General features: G+C 39.4%; 1 protein-coding gene across 4 annotated transcripts in view; it reads left to right on the top strand.

The window, feature by feature from the left end:
* The window catches only part of abr (ABR activator of RhoGEF and GTPase), a 124,662-nt gene that overhangs the window by 31,532 nt on the left and 66,396 nt on the right, over nucleotides 1-26,734 (top strand). For 2 of the 4 annotated variants that reach the window (XM_083531763.1, XM_083531764.1), the window contains exons 2-3: nucleotides 16,736-16,911; nucleotides 26,388-26,486. In XM_083531763.1, coding sequence (XP_083387889.1) covers nucleotides 16,736-16,911; nucleotides 26,388-26,486 — 275 coding nt within the window. Of the gene's footprint in view, nucleotides 1-14,900; nucleotides 15,030-16,735; nucleotides 16,912-19,858; nucleotides 20,346-26,387; nucleotides 26,487-26,734 lie in introns of those variants that run through there. The other 2 variants (XM_083531765.1, XM_083531766.1) reach the window with 2 other exon arrangements.

Below are 26,734 nucleotides of genomic sequence, written 5' to 3'. Positions count from 1 at the left end.
GCTACGCTGTATGGCCAAAAGTATTGGAACACTCGAGCCATCTGCGTTACTCCCGTACTGGTACCACAGAAGTTGGAGGCACACAATTGTATAGGATGTCTTCAGATGGGACGGCAGTTTCTCGGTATCACATGAACTACAAGCTCCAAACCTGATTCAGCACGACAGTGTCCCTGTGCACAAAGCCGGCTCCAGGAACACGTGGTTAGAAGATGCATAAGTTGGAGTGGAAAATCTTGAATGGCCCTTTTTGTATGGGTTGGAACTGCACCCCCTGTCTTTGCTGAGCTCTTTGTGACTAAATGAACACAAATCTCCTCTAGCACACTCCAAAATCTAGTGGAACATCTTGCCAGAAGAATGGAGGTTATTATGGGATTAAATGTGTATTAAGATGTTCACAAAGCCCATACGAATCCGATGGTCAGGTGTCCACAAACCTTTGTTCGTATAGTGTATCTTCATCGTCTGGCTCTTGGACTTGAAGTCATCATGGTGACATCGAATACATCACGTCTGAGCATTCCCATCAATAAGCACCGCTCTGTTTACTGCTGCCGATAGTCACATGACAAGACATGGTTTTTAAAGGAGATCCAGGTTTGCATTGATGTGAAGGACGTCTACAATGGTACAAAAAACATTCTACAAAGGGATACAGATAGAAAATCTAAATGGGGGGGGGGGGGCAGTTAACCAAGGATGGGTTAATCCTTTATAAACACTCCTCCCTCTGCCAAATTTCACACCACCACTGCTGTGTGTGTGTGTGTGTGTGTGGATGTGTCAGAGAGCTGAGCGAGAGAGCCAAGTGTGGTTTTAATGCATATAAAAGAGGAGGTTTCCCAACAGACGTTAATAAACGCGCCTCCCCCAATGACCTCTGGTGTAAATCCCTACGTATTGTGCAGGAGCCAATTTTCACGAAGGCTTTAATCCTTCCGTCACACTTTGTGAAATGATCAAGATCACTGCATATTATTACAGATATGAAGCGCAATTACTGAAGCAAAGTGACTTAAACAAGTGTAGCATATGGTCTATGAATGTGGCTTTAGTGCCTTTCAGTCTGAGTGAAGGAGGTGTGGTCTCAGTGCCTTTCAGTCTGAGTGAAGGAGATGTGGTCTCAGTGCCTTTCAGTCTGAGTGAAGGAGGTGTGGTCTTAGTGCCTTCCAGTCTGAGTGAAGGAGGTGTGGTCTCAGTGCCTTTTAGTCTGAGTGAAGGAGGTGTGGTCTCAGTGCCTTACAGTCTGAGTGAAAGAGGTGTGGTCTCAGTGCCTTACAGTCTGAGTGAAGGAGGTGTGGTCTCAGTGCCTTTCAGTCTGAGTGAAGGAGGTGTGGTCTCGTGCTTTTAGTCTGAGTGAAGGATCTGTGGTCTTGAGTGAAGGATCTGTGGTCTCTTTGCCTTTCAGTCTGAGTGAAGGAGGTGTGGTCTCAGTGCCTTTCAGTCTGAGTGAAGGAGGTGTGGTCTCAGTGCCTTTCAGTCTGAGTGAAGGAGGTGTGGTCTCAGTGCCTTTCAGTCTGAGTGAAGGAGGTGTGGTCTCAGTGCCTTTTAGTCTGAGTAAAGGAGGTGTGGTCTCAGTGCCTTACAGTCTGAGTGAGAGAATTGTGGTCTTGTTGCCTGTAGGTCTATATGAGTGAGTCATGGTCTCTGTGCCTGTCAGTCTCAGTAAAAGTGTCAGGATCCCTGTGCCTGTTAGCATGAGTGAGCGAGTCGTGATCTCTCTGCTTGTCACAGTAAAAGGTGTGTGATCTCAGTGCCTGTCAGTCTTAGTGAAGGAGGTGTGGTCTTTGTGCCTTTCTGTCTTGGTGTGAAAATCGTGGTCTTTGTGCCTCATTTTCAGTGAAGAACGCAGAGGTCCGTGAGCTGTGGCAAATGTCAATCTTAGTGAAGGGGTGTGGCCTTTATGGCAGACAGTCTCATTAAAGGGAAAGTGGTCTCTGTGCCTATCAGTCTTAGTGAAGGGGGCGTGGCCTTAATTTAATGTTTTTACTCATATAAACCTTACTGAGTTACAGGGTAAAACTAAATAAATCAAAACAATGTCCCTTATCTCGTAATCTTCCTCACAGCACTTTCCCCCTCTCAACCCATCAGCAGTTTCTCACACCAGTGTTAACTGGCTGAAAGCACATTAACACAGCCATTACTGTGACAACAGCAGCGTCTGTTACTGGTAACCTATTTCTGTTTGGCACCGACCCTGAGGTGAGACCTTTCCATAAAACACTAATCCCCTGAAATATTTATGGCTGATTTATTAAATATTAAGCGCCTTTCATGCTTAATAAAGGAGAAGTATTTTGGATGCTGTGCTGCATCGAGCCTCGGTGCTATTGATATTTGTATTAAGCTGCACAAATGTAAGTGTTCCTGTTTGTGAGTGCAGAATTTATTACTGTTCCTGCCCAAGCAATATAGTTGTATTCGCCTGTGTGGAATTTGCGCATTGAGTATATAACGGTGTGTGTGTGTGTGTGTGTGTGTGTGTGTGTGTGTGTGTGTGTGTGTGTGTGTGTGTGTGTGTGTGTGTGTGTGTGTGTGTGTGTGTGTGTGTGTGTGTGTGTGTGTGTGTGTGTGTGTGTCACTTCCTTATCAAACCATTCAGAGAGCCCGTGTGGAGCAGTAGAAATGATTCAGCCTAGGATAAAGGTTATTATTCAGAAGAACACTATTAGTGTGCAGTGATGCTCGAGTCTGAATGAACAAGCAGAGCAGCGGCAACAATAAAAAAAAAAAAAATATCAACAATAATATCAGTAGCAGCAGCATTGTTATATTATTATTTTTATTATTAACATCTTCAACAACCAAAATAAAAACTGCTACAGCTACAACAACACTGACAGCAAGAAAAAAAACAAAAACAATTATCAAGTTGGCAACAATAGTATTAGAAACAACAATAAGGAAAATAGCTGCAACAATAACAGGGGCAAAAACAATAACAATAATAAACAGCTATAACAATAACAGCAACAGCTACAGCAATAACAGAGGCAAAAACTATAACAATAATAATAAACAGCTATAGCAACAGCTACAACAATAACAGCCGCAATAACAGGGGCAATAACAATAATAAACAGCTATAACAGTAAGAGCAGCAACAGCTACAACAATAACAGCAACAATAACAGGGGCAACAACAATAACATATATAGTATATATTTATAACATTTATTTATATATATATATACAGTACAGACCAAAAGTTTGGACACACCTTCTCATTCAAAGAGTTTTCTTTATTTTCATGAATATGAAAATTGTAGAGTCACACTGAAGGCATCAAAACTATGAATTAACACATGTGGAATTATATACATAACAAAAAAAGTGAACTGAAAATATGTCATATTGTAGGTTCTTCAAAGTAGGCATCAAGAGTGTGCAAAGCAGTAATCAAAGCAAAAGGTGGCTACTTTGAAGAACCTACAATATGACATTTTCAGTTGTTTCACACTTTTTTGTTATGTATATAATTCCATATATAATTCCACGTGTGTTAATTCATAGTTTTGATGCCTTCAGTGTGAATCTACAATTTTCATAGTCATGAAAATAAAGAAAACTCTGTGAATGAGAAGGTGTGTCCAAACTTTTGGTCTGTACTGTGTGTGTGTGTGTGTTTGTGTGTGTATATATATATATATATATATATATATATATATATATATATATATATATATATATATATATATATATATATATATATATATATATATAATATAAGACGTTTTTACGCCTGTCTCTGAATTAAGCTCTGTGATTGGTCGGTTGTGGTGTTCATTAAAACAAGTGGAAGTGGGCGGGGCTTAGCCACATGTAGTTTGATTATTATATTTTTTCCTCATTGTGCTCGTACACCTTCTCCATGATGTAATGCGTTTGCATCAAACATTCACCAGAATCTTAAGCGAGCGTGCGTGTGTGTGTGTTTGTGTGTGTGTGGGCAGACATAATATACACCTCGTTCCCACTGGCATTTTGTTTCTCGCTCGCCGCCTCCTTTCTCTCCTTTCTGTAACTATAGAAACGGGTACACCTGGGTGTACACCTTCGTTTAAGCAGAAACAGAACAAAACACAAAAACAAACAAACGTGTGAACGGCAAATCATCAGAGAGAGAGATAGAGAGAGAGAGAGGGAGAGTGGGAAGAAAGGACAAGTGCAGAGGTGGTTGATGGCGTTTACGTAACAGACGAAGCTTTGAAAAGATTTATCCAAGGGGGTTCAGCGAGTGCATGCGTGAGCACTGAGGGAGAGTTTGAGCGTTTTATGGTTTGTGTGTATTTGTTTGTGCACCCGCCCATGTAGCAATTTCTCTATTGTTCTGCTCTCCACAACCTGATCGTGAGTTAAACAACCAAAGTTATGTCAAGTTGCGGGTGTTAAAATCTGTAAAGTTTCCACGATGATCACTGCTTCCTGTCACATGACCTTAGATTGGCAGTTATCATCTAGGGTGGAAGCTAGTGAAGTTCATGATGTCAAGTGTAGTTAATCATTAGAAAGAATTAGACGTGTGTGTGTGTGTGAGGAAAGCGTTTTTAAGGCTGCTGCTTCAGGTTGCTCTTTGAGGGTCCTTTTGTCTGCTGGGGCTCATTTGGACTGTAGTGTGTGTGTGTGTGTGTGTGTGTGTCCTGCCCTACCCTCCTTTGACTTGTGACCGAGGTCCTCACTCAGGCACTCGCCCAATCACAGACCCAGCCAGCCAGTAACCAAACAATAGCAGCTCTCGCTGTTTGCATTTTATCAGGAAGTCGGACGGTGATTATGTTTTCAGCCCAGTGGAGTAGAAGAGATGGAGGGATGGATAAAAGGATGGAGGGAGAGGAGAGGTGTGGCATATAAACTGGGATCCAGTAGCAAGAGCCTGAGTGAAGCTCTTCTGTCATTGGAAACAGTTCAAAACAGCTCTGTCCCATTTTTCTTTCTTTTTTCTTTATCAGTTTTCTTTTTTATCGAGTCAATCATAGCTATAAATCTAGAAGATGCCAAAGAAGCAGGCACTCTGAAATAAATTAGGGCAGAAAGCACCGGCGGCATGAGAGCCGGTTTGAGGAACAGTATATTTTGAGTGAGTGTCAGTACTTTGTGGGTAAGGAGAGTGTTATTTCAGCCCCCATCCTCTTTTATGCCTGAGTAAATTTGTGGGTTTTTTTGTAATTAATATATATATATAAATCTTTTCTTGAGGAATGGTATTATTTTGGCCAAATAACTTTTTTTTTTGTGTCCCAATGAAGAATTGTACATTTTGGCCTTGGAAACCTATATTTCTGGAATGGTATTTGTCTGTTCTTATTCCCTGATCCAGGAACTGTACCTTTTGGGTTTCTGATTGAGGAACCTGTAACTTCTGAGACTCGGATTAAGGAACCTGTAACTTCTGAGACTCGGATTGAGGAACCTGTAACTTTTGAGTCCTGGATTGAGGAACCTGTACATTTTGAGTCTCGGATCGAGGAGTTGTAACTTCTGAGACTCGGATTTAGGAACCTGTACCTTTTTGAGTCTCTAATTGAGGAACTGTACCTTTTTTGATCAGTAACTGTACTTTTTTTAACTGTACTTTTCCCCCTCTTCTCTCAGGTTGACAAATGGCTTCTTTTTGGTGCATGAATGAGCAATGGTACATTTTAGGTACCATTTAAAAAGGTTTTGATGTGAGATCTTAGTCTCTTCACTGTGATCTTTCTGAGGAAAACAGTATTTAAATCAATACAGCTTATGTGTCGTAAGTGTGTGTGTGTGTGTGTGTGGTGTATGAATTGCTTAGATTCAATATGTAGAACAAATAAATATTTATTGTGAGATTTGCTTTAAAATGTCAGAAAATCACCTTTAACTTCCCAGTGAAATTGATCAGAGCGAACCAACAACGTCACCACTGGCACCTCCATCGCCAGCTGATGATTCAGACACAGAATGAGACAGTGTTAAAATGTTATATAATACTAATGTATTCAGTGTGACTCAGTGGGAAGTTTTTTTTCTCTGACAGCAGATAGAAAAAAAAAAAAGAAATGTGTGCATGTAAAATCCAACCTTGAACCTCCCATTGATTTAAATTACATTACCGGCTGGTTTTCAGCTTTTCACACTGAAAGACATAGATAAGGAGAGAAGGTGAAATACAGTAATCTGTCACGCTGTAGGCTAATCAGCTTAGCATTGCAAATACATTAATGTTCCTAATAATATAAGGGATTAGTCATTTCTGTTTTGCACCAGTCTGAAACTCTTTAGCTTCATTTTTACACTAGGAAGAATGATATTTCTGTCCAACGCAATATCGACTTGTGTATATATTATCAGTAATGTCACTGCTATATTGGTCCAGAGCCTTTTTTTTTTTTTTATTCTGGCCCAATTTATCTGTCGATATGAAGCCTGGTATCTAATGCAGACATCAGCAAGACATGATTGAGGACAACGCAGTCCTTGGAATGTTTTAAGTGCACCTCAAATCGACTCGTCAGTTTGTGCCATGGACATCAACCTGAAAGAAACGAACAAACAAAGCTTCTGGCCAGTTTTTATTTATAGCTCATCCCTCCCAAGAAGGTCATAATTCCTTTGATGTTTTCTTAACATCAGCCAATTGCTTTGTGGAACCGTATTTATCTCCTCCTCACAGGAAGGTCTTAATCTGCAGTCGTAGCTTGTTAATTCATTTGTGTGTGTGTTAATTTTTATCTCGCTCTGTCCTTCTAGTCATTGTTTGGTTAAAATTAATGGTATGTTTTTGAATTTGGACGAGGTCATGTGACCAGCGGTTCTCGAAACCCTTTTTTTTATCTAATAAACAGAAATGGGTATAAATGATTTGAATTATGTTACAGTTCTTGTTAAACATGTATTATGCTTTACATATGTGGCTTGAAAACAAGAGGCTACAAGCATCACAATGTCTAAACGATTGTCCTTAGGTCGTTTGCCATGCCAGTCTTCACCGCTTTAGCGTTAATGCACACCTCAATCCATCATGCGTATCAGTTCAATTATTTGCCCCCTCAAGGCTGGCCCACTTCACTTAACTCATCAAACTGGCATTCCTGTTGACTGCCTGCCATTTGTTTAATTAGCCTAATTAAATCCGGCTAATGAAAAGCTTTCAATACGCCAGTTTTTTTTACTCATCTCGCTGTTCAACGGGATGACAATAAAAGCAAGCATGGGAGCATCAAGATCTTACGAAACCGTCCGTTCTTTATTGCGACCCATCGCGTCTGTGCTGGTTTTGTAATTACATTCCTTATTGACGATTACGATAGCGTCGGGTAACGAGCTTGTGCAAATTTGCACGTCATGTCAAGTCGTAAATTGATACACACTCGGAAGAGTGAAGGATCGCTAATTGAGGTTTGACTTGTCTGTTATTACAGCTCAACATAGAATCCTAGTCCAGTAGGTTTAATAGACATTATCGTGCTGTTTCCGTGGGCTAATTGAGCCGTGTCGGTCGTGCAGCATTGTTGCCTTGGTAACAGTTTGGGGTTAAGTGGGCACACAGTTTGATAGAGGCATCACTTATCACTCCTTTGAGTTTTCTGACACTTCTAAGGCTGTTCTTTTATTACCTGTGAGTTTTTTTAATCACTTTGACTATATTCAAATATATGCTGGCAACTTTTTATCCATTTATAGTTACCTGAGAAACATGTTTCATATCCTTCAATATATGAAACATCTGCTATTCGAGTAGTTACTATAATAGCAGTAAAACAATGGCCTTTTTTTTTTTTTTTTTTTTTTTTTTTTTTAGCACACATTCATACAAATCTGTGATTTACTTTAAATCTAGCACTACAACATATTGTTGACAAACTAGTAAACAAATTAACACCTTTTTACTGATCAGCACAGAGAATTTCAACATCATCCTCCTAAAAAATAAGGTTATAGCCAAATAATACCCCTTAGCTCAACTAAAGTTTTGTCAATGTGTACCATCCTGTCGAATTTTTGACCAGCAGTGTAATACGATTAAAACCAGCTAAATTACTACTTATTTCTGCAGCTTGTGATCAGGATTAAAAGTGTTATTGCTGGTCCTAATGAGAAAAAGCTTTGTTTTAACTGTGTTTACCTTCTGCACCGAAGTTAAAATCCATTAAGAAGTGAAGCTACAAAATTAATTTATTTTTTGATTAATGTTGTAGCACAGCCACTAATGTGCCAAAGCCACATTATTTATTTCATTAAAGAACTTAATTTTTATCTATTTTGTTTAGATTCTGATCTGTTATTTTACAGTATAGTATAATTTATTAAAATTGTTATAATAAATAGCAAACTCCTCTGTGTGGAAGACTCCTAGAGGTAGAAATTAGTGTGGGAGAAAACCTTTGGCCACCTTTCCAAAGCTCTCACACTGGAGACTCTCTAGACATTTACATGCAGCTTACTTTCGTCCAGCTAACAAAGAAATAAATCACTTTAACAACTCTAAGATTTCCCCCCTTTACTTTTTTTCCACCAGAGAGTAAAATAAAGTAAAATAATAACTACAAAAAAACAAATTGTAAAGATTTTTTAATATTTATTAATTAATTTTTTTTAAGTCTATGAAATCTATAAATGTAAGATAATATTTGAATGTCCATCATTGTAGAAAACTCTGACCATTATCAGTAGCTTCAAAAAGTTTGAAGTTGAAGATAGTTAACTTAAAAACACTTTGAGACACTGGAACAACTTTTTTTTTTTCCAATTCATTTTATTTAATCGTTTTTTCCATAGTTCATGAACTACATTCATTTCTGCATATCACAGTTATACAGAGTGCTTATTTGATTTACTCTAGCCTTCCCCTCAACTTAAGCTAGTTTCCTCCCACACAACTGCCGCTCGCTGGATGTTTTTGGTTTTATGCACCATTCTGTGTACTTCAATAACAGTAAAGCAGCAACCTTATTGAGTAAGCACATGAATAATCCATGATTTATATCTTGCACTCCAACATAGTCCTGACGAACTAGGAAATAAATGAACATCTTCTGAACACTCAATGCAGAGAATTTTAGCCTCCACATATAAATAAGCTAATGGCCAGATACTATTCCTCAGCTTTTTACTTCTCCAGTATTCAGTTGACTTTTGTAGAAAATATAAAATGTTCTTAAACTTATTTATTGTAATCAATAGTAGAAATTGTACAATGTATGTCGGTCTCGTTCTCATTTTTCGAGGGCTTACTTATATTTATATAATTGTGTACCCCCATGTTTTTGGTGGCAGTTTTGGGGGAAAAAACCCATCTGTCTAGGAAACGTCCGCTTTGGTCTTAAAGTCTATATTCACTCTGGTTGAATTGCGCTCTTGTCAACGTACCACGCTATTAGATGTTGGACCAGCAATGTAATACGTTTACAGACCAGCTTTATTACTACTTATTTCCTTTGTGTTTTCTGTTTTATGCACCATTCTAGCTAATCCGCAGAGACGTGTGTGTGTGTGTGTGTGTGTGTGTGTGTGTGTGTGTGTGTGTGTGTGTGTGTGTGTGTGTGTGTGTGTGTGACCAATCCCTACAGTTACGGCAGTTTCTAACACTAGCATAAGACATTTTTCCTCATTTGAAGTGAACCTTTTTTAAAACTCTTATCCTGTAAGGTTTTCTGTATTGCTCTACTGCTACATGATTGGCTGGTTAGATAGGTACATTTATGTATTTCAAGAAAAAGAAGCAAAGGAAAATGCACACTTAAAAAAAAATTCTATGAAACATCAGGTCCCCAGCTTAAATATTTTGGATTTGTTTGTTTATAAACCCAGCAGATTGTCTTACACAGAGTGGTGAAGCACTAGCAAAGATCAGTCCACAGTCCTGAAGGTATCCAGGTCATTTTGTTGTTTGTGTTAATGTTTCTGTGTTGTGTGCTTGTCATGAGTGGGTGTTGTGAGGCGCCCACTCTGTTCTCTGTTGTTTTGGTTCTTTCCCGCATCTTTAAGAAGAGCACAGATGGTGGGACTGGCGAGTTTATCAACAGCCCAATTCCCGCTTTCTCTCTCTCTCTCTCGCTCCCGCTCTCACTCTCAAACACACACATACACACACACACACACACACACACACACACAACTCATTTCTTTCTTGTCGTTTTCATCTTATTAGTGCCCATCATTCGATCGCACTTCCTTTCTGCTCCCTCCTCTCCCCGATGACATCTCTGATGAGACCTTGTTGACCTGGTGGCGCTCACGAACAGATGAGACCCACCTTACAAGTTCATACATTCAGACACACACTCATACATAACGGAACACATGCGCGCACACACACACACACACACACACACACTCGCTCGCTAACACCCATAACCAGGAGAGGATCAGAGGAGCTTCCACTTCAAAAGGCCAGAAGGGAATCGCATTAATCAAAGCTTCATGTCTGGTTCATTTCGGGCAGCAGTAAGGGACAGAGCAATGCATTTCCAGAATGGATCTCTCTATTAAAATACTGCTGAGGAAAGATATTTTACTTTACAGACATCTGTCCGTCTCTCTTGTATGAACACACTTTCCATCTTTCCATAGGGAGTCTCTCTGCCTACAAGCACACCACATTTGCTGCATTTTAACTCGAAAGTGTGTGGTTGCATATGTAAGTGGTTGTGTGTATGTGTGATATGACTTGACTCCAAGCATTAGGACTTCACTCTAAGCATCATTACTATGCTCATAACATCATTCATTTGCCCAACACACCATAGTAAACAACAGTAATGTAGTCAACCGAAAGCTTAACTATACTTAATTATTACTATCATCAAAAGTTCACTTTTAAACTCAATTCAAAACATCATTACTCTATTGTAAATTTAAATACTACACTCAAAACACCAACACTATACTCAAACATTAATGTACTCAATACATGAGTCCATGACATCATTACTATACTCGAACCAAAACATCATTACTATCATTAAAACACAGTTACTGTACTAATATCACCATACTCAAACATTACTATATTTAAAGCATCATTATAATCATTATTACTATATTAAAAAAATTACTATACTTGTATTTTTTTCCATACCCAAATATTACTATCCTCAAAGAATCATCACTATACTCATCATTCCTTTACTCAAATATTACTATACTGAAAGCATCATTACTACACTCATATCATTCCTTTACTCAAATATTACTATACTGAAAGAATCATTACTATATTCATAGCATTCCTTTGTTTAAATCTTACTATACTCAAAGCATCATTACTATACTCAAAGCATCATTACTATACTCATCCTATACTCCAAGCATCATTACTATACTCATTATTGCTATACTCAGCATTATAATTATACTCAGCATCATTACTCTACTCATACTATACTCCAAGCATCATTACTATACTCATACTATACTCCAAGCATCATTACTCTACTCATACTATACTCCAAGCATCATTACTCTACTCATACTATACTCCAAGCATCATTACTATACTCATAATATACTCCAAGCATCATTACTATACTTATTATTGCTATACTCAGCATTATAATTATACTCAGCATCATTACTCTACTCATACTATACTCCAAGCATCATTACTATACTCATACTATACTCCAAGCATCATTACTATACTCATAATATACTCCAAGCATCATTACTATACTCATTATTGCTATACTCAGCATTATAATTATACTCAGCATCATTACTCTACTCATACTATACTCCAAGCATCATTACTCTACTCATACTATACTCCAAGCATCATTACTATACTCATACTATACTCCAAGCATTATTACTATACTCATTATTGCTATACTCAGCATTATAACTATACTCAGTATTATTACTATACTCATATAGTTTCTTTATTTAAATATTACTATACTCAAAGCATCATTATTATACTCATTATTGCTATATTTTAAGCATCATAACTATTCTCAAACATAACTATACTCAAAGCATTGTTGCTATACTCATTGTTACTACACTCAAAACATCATAACTATCCTCAGTCCAAAACATTACTACACGCCAAGCTTCATAACTATATTTAATTCAAAACATTTTATACTCAAACCAAAACATCATTACTGTACTCAAACATTTATGTAGTAAAAACCAAAATAATTTCCTCAAACCGAAACATGACTCTCCTCAAAACGCCCTTATACTCAAACACCATTACTCTACTCACAATTCAGGACTTCTTTCAGTTTTAAACACAACCGTTCACCCAGACATAATTGCTTGCCATTTGGATTGAATGAGGAACTTGGAGCACACACAGTTAGCAGTCACGAGCATCAAGTCTCGTACTGAAGATTTCTGTTCCGGGAAGGAAGCGACTCCAGCTGCAGGCGTTAATCAGGGCCGTGTGTGAAACTGTTCGATTAATCAGTGCTTTGGATTATTCATAGATCCACTCATACACGTCCTGGCTCGGCATGCACCCCACCCGTGCACCAAGAGCAACCAAATTCAGCGAGGCTGCTTAAGTGTAGTGTAGCTTACCTCCAGGAACAAGCGGCCGCCTTTACCCTAACGGCCCTTTCTGTCAAAAGTGTTTAAGACTCCACCCCTTTCCAGTCTTGTAGCATTTCAGCAATTAACGCCTCAGATTACATTTTCTTGGTTTAATGGTTCTCCTAAAGATCTTTGGCTTATGAAATCTCTGTGTGTGTGTGTGTGTGTGTGTGTGTGTGTGTGTGTGTGTGTGTGTTTTAGTAGAATGTTTGCCAGAAAGGGCTGCCTTTTACAAGCCTCCCTAGACACACAAAGGCTTTGGCGGATGACATCATTAATTGTGCAGAGTTGCCGACTACCGAGAGAGAGAGAGAGAGAGAGAGAGAGAGAGAGAGAGACGTGCTGAGAAAACACGCCTCAATCTTTTCCTCTTTTCTTCCAATATAATTTGTAATGCTTGCTAAAGTCCATCAAAACGACTGGAGAATAGTAATTGCACGTGCTGCATTAAACACTCGATTCCGATTGGTCCGAATGTGTCTTCATTTTCTATACAGCAGCTCGGAAAGTAGTTCCGGCACAGAGGCGAATCGCTTGCGCTCGTTCTAACATCGTTTCCTCAATAACCACATAGTGAATTCGTGCCAACCTGCAAAAAATGTGAAAGAAGAATAGAGTAGAAGCGAGCGTGAGGTTCAAGCCACGGTTTAGCGTATAAATAGCAACTCCGGCCACTTGAATCGTCACGCAGCATCCCGTTGCATGGAAAGTCTCCCGAGTTGTCATGGCAGCGCCGCATCTCACCGTGGAGATAAGAGGATGATTGACATTTGACAAGTGTGTGTGTGTGTGTGTGTGTGTGTGTGTGTGAGAGGGATGGGAGCTGACAGGAGTATGGCATGGACGCTTAAAGAAACAGCGATGACTTTGTCAGCACATGACAATGTTATGCAACACAGTTCAGTATACACGAGGATACACTGGAAATAGGAAACCTTTTTATGTTTGTTAATAAACAACCAAAAAAAGGGAACGATCTCATTTTAATATGAATAATAAAATCCTATTAATTATCAAATCATGTGAAGTATAACACGTTTTAATTTTTTTCTCCTTTTTCAAAAACTGAGTTATTTGATTTGTCACCCTTATTTTTAATGATTTACTAATTTATTTTTTTTTTTTCCTATTTTAGTCTCAATGCCCACTATATGGCCAAAAGTATTGGGACTTTTTCAGCCCAATGTGGTTCTTCCCCAATTCTCACACAATTGTATAGGGTGGTTTTGGATGAGGGCGAATGAAATTTTGCCTTTACTTGAACTAGGAGACCCAAACCTCCATGGCACCCAGCATGACGATGCCCCTGTGCACAAAGCCTGCTTTATTGAGATATGATGTACATGCGTTGGAGTGGAAGATCTTGAGTGGCCTACTATAAAGCTCTTACTTCAAACCTATGGGATGAATTAGAACACTGTCTGCACCCCAGGCCTCCAGACATCACCTACATCAGTGAAGCATCTAACAGCAAATGAGGACTGGATTTGAAATGGGATGTTGGAAAGAGTCATGCAAACCTTGTGGTCAGCTGTCCACAAACCTTTGGTCATACGGTGAATTAATGCGAAATGCTCAGATAGTGTTACATAGTACACAATTTGAGTATTGATATATTCTTGCCATACCGCTTTCTTTCTTACTCTCACTCACTCACACACACACACACACACACACACACACACACACACACACACACACACACACACACACACACACACACTGTGATCATGCCCTTGCTGCTTTATTGACTGTTTGTTAATGTTACAGAAGAGATGCTGAGTAAGGAGAATGTTTCTGCATTTGTTTACTTGTTTGTTTGTTTGTAACAGATACAGTAGAATGTACATGAACTTCTGAGTTGTGACAGTGTAAAAGATAGCGTTTAAAAAATACAATATTACACACACACACACACACACACACACACACACACACAGAGTGAGAACATGTCTTTAAGGAGGGTGTGTGAGAGAGAGAGAGAGAGAGAGAGAGAGAGAGAGAGAGAGAGAGAGAGAGAGAGAGAGAGAGAGAGAGAGAGAGAGAGAGAGAGAGAGAGAGAGAGAGAGAGAGAGAGAGAGAGAGAGAGAGAGAGAGAGAATAAATGCTAGTCAGAGAAGAAAAGGGCCAGTTACATGTGTGTACTTTACACGTGTGTATGTATGTGTCTTCATTCCGGCTCAAGGATACTGAGACATAGCAGATGAGTGTGTGTGTGTGTGTGTGTGTGTGTGTGTGTGCGCATACGTATCTAACTGACTGGTTGAATGTGCATCACATGACCTTCGGAACACTTCCTCACACAGTACCTGCTGAGCTTCTCTATGTAGCTGCTGTGTTTAATTTGAATGGGATTTAAATATACCGTACAGTAGGAGAGAGAGAAAGAGGGAGGGAGAGAAAGAATGTGTATATCTGATGCCCCTGAGGAGTTCTTCATCATCTGAGTACAGAGCGCATGGCTTTCTTTTTTGAGGCTGTGTACGTCCTACGCTCTTTAGTCTCTCCACATGGTAAGATGTGTGTGTGTGTGTGTGTGTGTGTGTGTGTGTGTGTGTGTGTGTGTGTGTGTGTGTGTGTGTGTGTGTGTGTGAGAGAGAGGGAGAGAGAGAGAGAGAGAGCCTGAGAGACAAGAAGACAGAGAAAGAAAGAGAGGAAAATAGATAGGGAAAGAAATAAGAGAGAAAAATACAAGAGAAAGATGTAAAGAGACAGGCAGACAGAGAGAGCGATGGAGTGGAAAAGAACAAATACATGTGTATACTTTCTTTGACAGAAATCCTTTGAAGCAGTCTAACAAAATCCTCAGGACTTGACACAGGAACACAGAGTTTTGTCACTGAAGTAGGAAAGTTGTTTTGTCGTCTGCTACGATTTTGTGTTGCATCAGTTGCTGAATTTGTTGTTGTGTGTGGGAGAAAGCTAACATTGTACACGCTGTGCTTCGTACTTGCATGTACATCTATGATAATAACTCGTCTGTACTGTTTATATGTAAATGCTTCGGTTTTGTTTGCATGACCACATCGCATTATTTGCCAGTTCCTTCTCGCCGTGCAGTTTGATCAATTATCCTTTAAGCCATTGAGGTTTGTGGCAGCAGGTTCGTTTCCTCATGTAGCTCTTTGAACAATGGGAGACTACAATTCCCATAATTCAGACGTTCCAGTAACGAAAGCAAAGCGCAGGGTCGATACGGCTCCGAGCATCATTAGAAATGGCGAGACTGCTCTGTCTAAAGTAACCCGAATCACCACTCTGTACAGCGACGCCAAACAGAAAAGCAGCTCGAGGTGAACCAAATGTCCAGCCTTGAGGCAGAAAATTTAACATTTGCGGAAATCTACAAGACCAGATTCGCTTCAGCTTCATTAAGCTAATAAAATTGTAACGACGAAATAAAACGGAAGCCTCATCAGGGCCCTTTGCTGACAAGCAGCTAATTGATTCTAGTTTTATTTACACTACCGACTTTTTTGTGTGTTTCTCTGTAGTCTTCGAACACATTTGGCATCTTGATATTCGAATGATTTATGGGTCCTGCATTCCAGTTAGTGCTCGCCAGTCGCCACGGTAACCAGTCCGACGACGCCACTGGGAGAGACAGACTCTCACCCTTCAGGGACTGTTTCCCAAGCGAGGTCTTTGTGTCTGTCAGCACGTGGAAATGTTTTGCATTTTAATGAAGTCAGACAGCAGCGAGTCAGGTTTTTTTTAAGAGCCTGATTTTGTATTTGTTTTAACTCTATGCAGTATATTTCTCATCCCTAAGGTACATTTGTCGTTCAACAACAGTCCTAAAAACTTGAAGGAATCCCTTTAGGTATATGGTGGACATCTGGTAATATAAGCGTGGCATGAGTTCAATTTTATTACTACACAGTTTTTAAGCAATTGACATTTTGGTCTATTATGATCCACCATTCTTACAACAAATAAAAGGTGCAGGTTGTTTGTTGGTACCTTGAATAGGAAAGGCTATAACGGGGGGGGGGGGGGGGGGTGGCAGAGCTTTTTCTTCGAAACCCCCCACAGTTATGGAACACGCCTCAGGATTGATTCACTTCCTTGTCGTGATTTACTAGCGATTTATACAAAAGTCAATAACCAATTCATTACTCTCTTGAAAATGAACACGGAACGTTGTCTCATCTTGTGATTAAAAGCTTGTTAAACAAATTGAATAATTTGATCATGTCCTCTGTCTCCTTACCTACAGATTTTAACTATAACACAGACGGCTATGATGGAGACGGGGCCGAGGACAGGAAGTCCCAGGACGGCTCGGAGACCATGCCGTTCATCGATGAGTCTCCCACCATGTCCCCGCAGCTGTGCGTGCGGCCCGACGGAGACGCCGTCTCCCCTACACCACCTGAAGGTCTTCATCCTGTGGTAAGTGTTTGCCAGTTGATGACAATGGTGAATTTTGGAAAGGGAAAAAAACGCTGAGCTTCATTGATGTTTATAGTAATGACAGACGTCCAGACATGTGTATTAATACTCAGACACTGTAGAAGTCTGAGTCATCGACCACTTGAGACAGTGACGCTGTGCTTTTTGTGTGGGAGGTTATCATTGCGTTGTTATAAGAGCTGATCGCCACGCCAGATTTTGCTACATTAAGCTAATAATAGAGAAACAATTCTATGAAATGACTCCATTCTTCTGAAGTTCCCGAGCAGTTCCTGCTTTATTCACCCTGTTTAAAATGAGGCGTGTGTCTGAATCTGTGTTTGCATGTGCATGTTCAGTTCAGTTTAATTTATTTTTATTTGCATAGCGCTTTTAACAATGAACATTGTTTCGAAGCAGCTTTAAACAGATAATGTGGTGACAAAAATGAATAAGATGTTCGTTATAAGTGTACATTTGTCCCTAACGAGCAAGGAAAACCTCTCTAAGATGGCATAACGAAGAAACCTTAAAAGCAACCAGACTTAAGAGGGAACCCGTCCTCATCTGGGTGGCACCGAATGTCTATTCATTAGAGATAACCCATGTTGAGGTGCAGTGATGGTGATCAAATGCAAACTGTAGTCCTGAGTCAGTGTAGCAGACTGTTGACATTTAGTACAATCCGAATCCATCCTTAAAGCTCGTGTCTCACTGCCTATTTTCATGGAACCCCAGGGCGTTGATGAGAAACCATCTCCAGCTGCACAGAGTGGCCTCCAACTTATTTATTTCAACTAAAAGTTTTGAATAAATGTTTTTAGCCTCGACTTAAACAATAACACTGTGTCCCAAACACTAATTGGAAGGCTCTTCCATAATGTGGGCCTTTGTGAAAGAAAGATCTGCCCCCTGCTGTAGTCATTATTTGAGGTACCAACAAATAGCCTGCACCTTTTGATCCAAGTAGGCGTGTGCACACTGCATGTTTGTGTGCAGCTCTTCCCTTGGAACTCCACCGCTAGCGTTTGATGAAAATGTCAAAGCAGTAAGTCGACACAAGTCACACTGGGTCTCTATTCTCCACACAGTGGACTCATTGTGATCATGTGCAGGTGCGAGTTTCTGCTTCAGAGACTGGGAGGGTGTGTGTGTGTGTGAACAGTATGCGGTCATAAAAGGTATGATTTACACTGTGTAAGTTGGACTTACATGTTTGTTTTCCTGACTATTTTTAATGACCTGTTTAAATACTTTTATCGCCATCTAGTGGTCAAGATGCACAAGTGCACAACTAATATTCACTAGTTTTTAATAGATCCAGTTGATTGCAGTAGCCATTTGATATTATTTATTTATTACAAGCCTCGTTCTTATTTGTTTTGGTACCTGCTACTAGTCAGTTATTTAACCCTGAAGCCATGAACCAGATGGCATTTGTTTTGTGTTTTAAATATATGTAAATCAGACAAAACAATAACCCATTACAGCAAACATACTCTGTTTTCACAAAGTTTCCACAAAGTCGGAGGCACACAATTGTTTAGGACGCCTTTGGAAGCGGTTACAGGAAATTTTCCCTTCATTTGATCCAGGAGACCCAAACCTGTTTAATCATGACAGCACCCTTGTTACACGGGTTTGGAGTGGAAGATATCGAGTGGCCTGCTATAGAGCTCTGACCTCAAACCTATTGAACACCTTTGGGATAAATCGAAAGACTGACTTCACCGCAGACCTCCTTCCATCACCTACATCAGTACCTGACTTTGTGTTTGAATGAGCACATATCTCCACGAGCACACTCCCAAATCTAGTTGAACATCTCCCTGGAAGAGTGGAGGTTATTATAAGAGTGAAAGGGGGACTAAATGTAAAAAAAAGCACATAGGAACCATATGATTAGGTGTCCACAACCTTTTACTAATACTGTGTATGTATATAAGGGTCAAACAAAAACAGTTTTCACATTGATCTGAGTCTTACTTCTACATTTTTCGAAAGGTTTAAATGCACGTGACCGTGTTCCTGAGCGAGGGAACTCCCACTGGTCTGCTACAGAGTTTGAAAAGGAAAGAGGAATTAGCATTGAGCAACACACTGTCTCTTTAGTCCTATTTCTCATTTCCCTCAGCCTGAGCTCATGGAAAGTGCTGGAACAAAAGGCACTTCAGTGTCTAATCAGGCGCAACTACTAATATGGCAGGTTTTTTTTCTGTTTCGTGGGTAAAGCATTTTAACTAGCATGTGTTTCTGCGTATGTTTGTGAACAGGCAAATGTTATATTAAAGTGGTGTTGTGTGGTCAGCGTGCAAACCGCACTTTAAAACCCAGACAGAGAGAAAGAGCACCGGGCAGCACACTAGAAGCTTTATTACGAGTGTGTGTGTGTGTGTGTGTGTGTGTGTGTGTGTGTGTGTGTGTGTGTGTGTGTGTGTGATGTTGTTGGAGGTAAAGTTATTTTGGATTTAAGTTTTTTTTTTGTTGGTAGCATATATGAGCAGTTGAAGCCTGTGCATTATGTAATGATGTAAATCCATGATTTAAATGATTGAAAGCGGCCCAACCCCTGTCGACCAATCAGAGGAGAGGATTCTACAGCGCGGTTTATGGGACGTATAAAGCTGGAGGTAAAAATGGACTATGGAACGTATCGCTAGTGATAAAGGCAAAAAAAAAAAAAGCTGCAACGATGTGGTTACTTGGGTGGGGGTGTTTGGGGGGTTCGAGGTTCTATTTGGATGTCTTGTTTGAAAGCAAGCTGTGTGTGTTTGTTTGTTTGTTTGTTTTGGACAGATAGAGAGAAAGAGTGTGTTCATTTACATCAGGGAGGAAGTAGAGGTAAAACAAACCCCCCCCCCCCACACACACACACACACACACACACACACACATACCAGGAAGATCAAGCAGGGGGTGGAGCCATGGGCAGGCGTGTTAATGTCCGTCAGTGTTAGAGGTCCTGTGTGTGTGGGTGTGTGTGTGCACATGTGTGGTTTCGTGTAGTCGAGAAAGGAAGAGAGCAGTTAATTCCCTGCCATTTTCTTTTTTTTTTTGGTCTTTTTCTTTTGTTTTTAACCCCCCGAAAAGTAAAAAAAAAAAAGCAAAGTACGACGAGAGGAAGAACGACTGTGCAGGAAGGAAGAAAAGCAAGAAAACAGAGGAAGTCAGAAGCTTGTGGGTCAGGCGCAGAAGGGAAAGACCCGATGGAGCTCAACGAGCAAGTAGTAGTGGGCTGAAACGAGCAGAAAGACCGAAAGCAACGAGTGTGTGTGCGAGAAAGAGAGAGAGAGAAAGACTGATAAGGCCACAGAATGGAGGAGGGAGAAGAAGAAGTGCTCGGTTTGCTGGACAAAGTTTTGGAGGACGAGGATGTGTTCGAGTACGAGGTGGACGCGGACGCGGATTTGCCGTGCACCCCGTGCGCCTTCAAGGTGAGAGCATGAGCGAGGAGAGAAAGGCGGCGAATGAATGAAAGCTTTCTCTGTGCTGCTGCCGCCTGACGCTCGATTACTGGCAGCAGAGTTCTCACTGTGGGTCTGAATAACTAAAAATAGAGAAGAAGAAGTGGAAAGTTGGTCGTTCCTCACACCGTGACATCACAGTGTACGCGTTGTGCGTTTGCGGTGCGGGTAACGTTTTCTAGTTTAACTGCTCCGGCTGTCAAGGACCAGCTCTGTCTTCAACCTCATGCTTTATTGTGGTCAGTAGAATGACAGATATAGAAGATGCACACACACACACAAACACACACACTTCAGAGAGCACCAGTCCTGGTGCACTGCACATGCTTATGGGCCACAATACACACTGCTGGCTTTTACTTTAAAACTTTGCTGGAGGTTCTGAGTCGATGCCACAGGCTTTAGAGATCCGCTGATGAGGATCCACACGCCGTACTTCAGAATGTAAAAGTAATAAAAAAAAAATCTGTTCAGGTTCAATCCCAACTCCAGGTTTGATATCGGATATATGCATAAGCCCATGAGTCTTAAACTGTCAAAAACAAATAAACAAACAAACATAAAATTGGAGTGGCTGATTTGAAACCCTAAAATAGAAAAAGTTTTTTTTTTTTTTTTTGAAACTATTTATTTATTTATTTATTACAAGCGTTAAAATAATAAATAAAATACAAAAATAACTAAATAAATTAAATTGAAGCGGCTGATTTGAAACACTAAAATAAAAGTTTATTTTATTCAAACCCTGGTTAAATAAAAAGTAAAAATAAAATACAATTTAAATAAACACACACACAAACAAATATATTTATTTATTTATTTATTTATTTAGGCACCAAAGTTGTGATACACCAGGATTAAAAATAATAATTAAAAAAATTTAATAAATAGATAAAGTAGTAACTAAATAACATTTAAACATTAAAACAATAAAATAAAGGGTTGATTTCATTCAACTGTTGACTTTTTTTGACTCCTACAACAAGTGGAGACTTCAGTGTAAACCTATTCAAGTAGGTGATCCTACAACCGGTTACCATAGTAACTTTCAGTGGGGGGTCTCAACTCCCAATCTAGTTTTCAGAACAAATTCGGAGACTCATCATGTGCGCTCCACTGTCTTTACTTTTCTTGATAGTCGCTGCACATTTGCATGGAGTTTTTTTTTTCATTAACAGGTTTCAACTTTGTAGTTCCAGTGAAAAGAAATTGGGAAGATGTGAACAGACTTTTGGCCTTTGCCTTTTTCGGCTGCTATAACGAACAATCTGAACATGCTCTTGAGAATATGTACACACAGGACGATGTTGGAAAAACTCAAGGAGCCAAAATTTCGGCCTCAACTTTCCGCGCGTTTTCCATACGCCCCCTTCCAACAGGAGCTCTTTGAGCAAACTTTGGATTGCTGCAATCCTGCGTTAAAGAGATTTACAGAATGGGGCTTTTGTCCTGTCGTGTTTAGGACGTAACTGAGACGCCGGCATTTCGACTTCAGAATGCAAACCATTTTGGCGGGTAATGCCGAACTGTTCTGCTTCCTGTATTAAAATCAACAACCGGTGTAAGCAAGTCTCTGTTCAGAGTTCATGGCGTCCACGGTGAAGAGACGTGTTCAGGATGTTCTCTCGGGGTGAAATATCATGTTATACATCATAGCTATACAGCTAATTAATCCAGGTTTTATTCAAATAAAACATTTTAGGATCGAGTCGACGTATACACAGACGTTTCTCTCACACACACACACACACACACACACACACACACACACACACACACACACATATATATATATATATATATCATGGCGGATTTTGGTGCCTGATTTTAAAACTTGGTGCATCAGCAAAACAAATGTTCAGTGATTTAAAAGGAAAACCTTTTCATTTTTTATATCTGAGTAAACGAAAAAAAGATGTCGTGAATAAATGTCGCGTTAAAGGTTTTAATTTCCTCTCTTTTATATTTATTTATGAATTTATTTCCATAAAAATATAGTAATAGCAAACAAATGCTAATAAATAAAATTAGTGCCGTTAAAATGAATTTGCGTTTAATTTCGGCAGCAACACAAGTGTTGTACGACATTAAAATAAAATACAAACGCCGATGCCTGGAAGGAGTCTCCAGTGTCAGCGCTAGCGTTACAATTGCGATTTTTTATTTATTAATAAAGCAAGCTGTTTATAGCTTATTCTAAATGACGGGAGGTAGCTTGTTTTGATCAAACAGTTAAACTTTGGCTTTACAGGCAGATTGCAGATTGCAGGGTTCTATTTTATCCCAAAGGTGTTCAGGGTTGAGGTCAGAGTTCTATAGCAGGCCACTCGAGATCTTCCACTCCAACCCATGTACATTTAAGGCATCTAGCAGACACCCTTATCCAGAGCGACGTGCAAAAGTGCTATAAGTCTCTTTCAATGAGTAAATAAACACTGGCTCACTAGGTTGCAGACAAGATACCATCAGCTTGAAAGCATTTATGGCACACTGTTTTTAAAACATAAATGCTAGTTTAAGAGCTAGTTTAGGTGTTTCTGAAAGAGGTAGGTCTTCACCTGCCATTTGAAGATGTCACAGTGACTTAGCTGTCTGGACATCTAGGGGAAATTCATTCTACCACCTCGGTGCCAGAAGAGAAGAGTCTTGATGAGTGTGAAGCACATCTTCATGGAGCATATCTACATTATACATTTGTGAGCCTCCAGGTTTTGGAAATGGGGAAGAACCACATATGTCTGGAAAAGTCAGGTGTCCCAAAACCATTGTCTATATATATATATACATACATGCACACACATTTTATATATATGTGTGTGTGTGTGTGTGTGTGTGTCTGTGTGATTAATGGTATTAAAAAATGCCCAATTGTAGTCAATATTTCCATGGCGATGTGGAATTTCGAATCAAGCTCTGTGTTTGTTGGCAGCCTAAGAACTAAAGTCTATCAAGCCATGGCGTCTGGTCCAGCGTTTTAATCTCGAACGGTTCACCGCCCGGCATTTTTTTGAGAGACTTTATCTGTTCCTCCGATGAACTGATTAAGAGCCGATGACGCACTTGCCGTAAGGTTATAAACCAAATCTTGTCAAGTTATATATTGTATAAGTCTATACAAAGTGTCGTCATTCTGTGGGAAAATGGGGAACAATTTCTCTCTTCAGTAAATTCCTCTTTTTAAATAAAATCAAACATCTATAGACACCTTTTTTTTTTTTTTTTTTTTCCAGGATCAATTCATGTTCTTATAATTCTTCCTGGAATTTCGTTACTTGCTAGCTGATAGATTTTATTTATTAATTTTTTTGACATAATTTTACTAATTGGTTAATTGTACCTAAAGCTATTTTTTTTAATTCATATTTCATATTTTTGTTTTGTTTATTTAACATTTTATCCATAAATTATAATAACTGTTTTTTCCATTGTTGTATGATCATTGTGCAAGAAATGAGAATCTTTTATTAAATAGATTTTTTTTGCCACTTGTGGTAACGAAAGCACTTAATAAAATTGGATTATTATATGGAATACACATTTTATTTATTTTTTTTTTTTGAGAGATTTAACTCACAGAGGTCCGATACCTTTTTTTTAGATCATGGAGATGCTTCAAAATGTGTTTATATTTGTTGCTTATGGCAGCAATAGTGAAACTCTCACTACGCTACATTCACCACACATTTGAAATAGATCCATAAAAAAGCTGTAGCTTATGTCAAGCAGAGTCTTTGTTACTACATTGTTATGAAAACCATCCTATTCTTACATTCCCATAAAACAGTACACAGATTTACCTTTGTGAGAATCATTCTGTCAGCATAACATTTGATACACTGTTTGTGGGCAACTGATCGTAAGATCAAAACAATAATCTCCACGTTTCTACAGGTGGGCTTGTGAAGATTTGTGCTTATTCAGCCACAAGGGTGTCAGGAACTGATGTAGGTGATGTGAGGAGATGTTGGGTGCAGTCAGAATTCCAATTCATATGTTCAATAATTCGTACAATAAGGTTGAGGTCAGAGCTCGATAGCGGGCCACTCGAGATGTTCCACTCCATCCCATGTACGCAATATCTTCATGTGAAGTATATCTTCTTGGAGCTGGCTTTGTGCATTGTCATGCTGGAACAGGCTTTTAGTTCAAGTGAAGGGAAAATTTTAATGTACCAAGTCTAAAGACATCTTGAAACAATTGGGTACCACCATGTGTAATTTGTGTGTAGTATGCAAAATGGTGGTTATGTAACTCAAGGGTTGTGGTATTGTTATTAGTAAAGAGGGAAAAAATTACAACCTCTTTATATTTAGAATTTCAGAACTGAGATCTCGGTTCTATAATACTGATCTCATTTCAGTGCTGTATTATTCAAACCGTTGTGTCGGTGTGTGCTGTTATCTAAGTAGAACCTTTGTGAGTCATACAGCACAATGTTCATAACCTGAAATGTGGGATGAGTCTATGGTCAGGAAATTGGTCACTATATTTAGCAGCTTTCTCATTTAGAAGCAGTTAGTCACTGGGGTGGTACGTTTCCTTTCTCTAAACACAGCCACTGTTTGTTCTTTTATATGCCATGATCTGCTTTGCAGGCCTCTCATAACCTTTTTGTTTGCTTTGGTCTGATACTTCGGAGCTTGTTAAACAGCGCCATGTTATTGGGTTAGTCTGCTTTGTGAGATTGAGTTTAAAACGCTAGTCCTATGTATGAACGTGACCTTTCTCTCCCTCTCCTACTCTGTAACTGAGGAAACGATAAGGTGTGCCTCAAGACTTTTATTCAGGCGTAAGCAAACAAAACTGAAAGGGATCGCTACCTTTTCCAAACAGTGGCCACTGGTTTAGTGCCAAAGGTTCAAGCTGTGTAGTTCCCTAGGGATGGAACTAGCAGTGCTGTTTGTTTAAAAAATAATCGCTCTCAGTTGTTTAAAACGCACAACTTGTTTTTATTGTTTTCCATTCTTCAAAAACCCCAGCAGAAGGAAAAAAAAATGGAGAATGGTAATGGTTTTCTGAATGTAAGCAGCATTGTGGATATTTGACCTTGTCGCACTTTTGTGTCATTAATGTTGTTGCCCTATAAAGTGTGAATTAACCGCGACTTTATCAAACCATTATGACATTTTAATTGTGAAACAGAAAGTCATGGCTGTGACCCTCAAGATCATGACTGTGATCCCTCAGTCATGACTATGCCCCTTGAGGGTATTGCTGTGACCCCTCAGTCCTGGTTGTAACTCTCAAAGTTGTTGCTGTGACCCTCAAGGTTGTCGATGTGACCTTCATAGTAGTCAATGTAACTCTTCAGTTGTTGCTGGGACCCCACAAAGTCTTTGCTTTGCACATTCGAAGTAATCACTGTGACCCTAAAAGCCATTGCTGTGACCCTCAAAGCCATCCCTATGATCTCACTTTGACCCCTCAGAAATAATCAATCAGTCATCCAAGTCATCTTTTGGAGCTTTGGTTGTTTTGTCGCCTTTTTGTGCAACTTGTTTTAATTTTCATCTTTTTACAGATTTGGACACTGTAGTATACAGTACATAATCTCTAAAGAAAAGGATCAAGCTGTCTGAAAGAAACACAGAAGCACACACTCCAGCGTAAAAATTTCTAAACACACATTTAAACTTTACTTATACACACATATCCCAAGTACTGTCTTAGTGAGGACCTTTCATTTCCATAATTATGAATGCAGCTAATTAGACCACGACCACAATTAAATATGACCCTTACTTTCTTACATTAACATTGGTGAACATAATTAAATGTATAAATTAATTGATTAATTTATTCATTTATTTTGTTATAATAGCTGTAGGTTTTTGGGGATCCTGAGACCAGTCAAATGGTCCCCACAAAATCAAAAACTGTCCTTGATAATCCTATCCAGGAAAAGACATGGTGCCCACAAAGTTCTGATATTGAACTTTATTGCAGATAGATTCATACTCCTGAAAAAGGTCCAGAATGATGATAATATATTGGACTTTTTCTCCTTCTCAGGGTGACACAGAAAAGGGTTTGGAGATGAAGAAGCTGGTGCTTTCTGGCTTTATGGCCAGTGAGGAGATCTACATCAACCAGCTTGATGCCCTGCTGCTGGTAAGTATTGGCACCCCCAGAGGAGCCTTCCATTTTGTATTGCATGCATGTGTGGGTGTGGAGGGGGAATTCAGTTTTATTAGGCTAGACCAAAAGCACCACTTCCCTTTCAAATGCTGTCGATATCGGTTTGTTCAGTGCTTCTGATGTCATTTCCTACACTAGCTGTCTGTGTAGGTCAAAGTTGCACACATATAGATGAAGCTTAACCAAACATAGGACCACAAGCACACACGATTCAAATAATT

Source organism: Silurus aristotelis (genome assembly GCF_946808225.1).
Source record: "Silurus aristotelis genome assembly, chromosome: 26".
Lineage (NCBI taxonomy): Eukaryota > Metazoa > Chordata > Actinopteri > Siluriformes > Siluridae > Silurus > Silurus aristotelis.
This window is presented reverse-complemented; position numbering and strand designations above follow the sequence as displayed.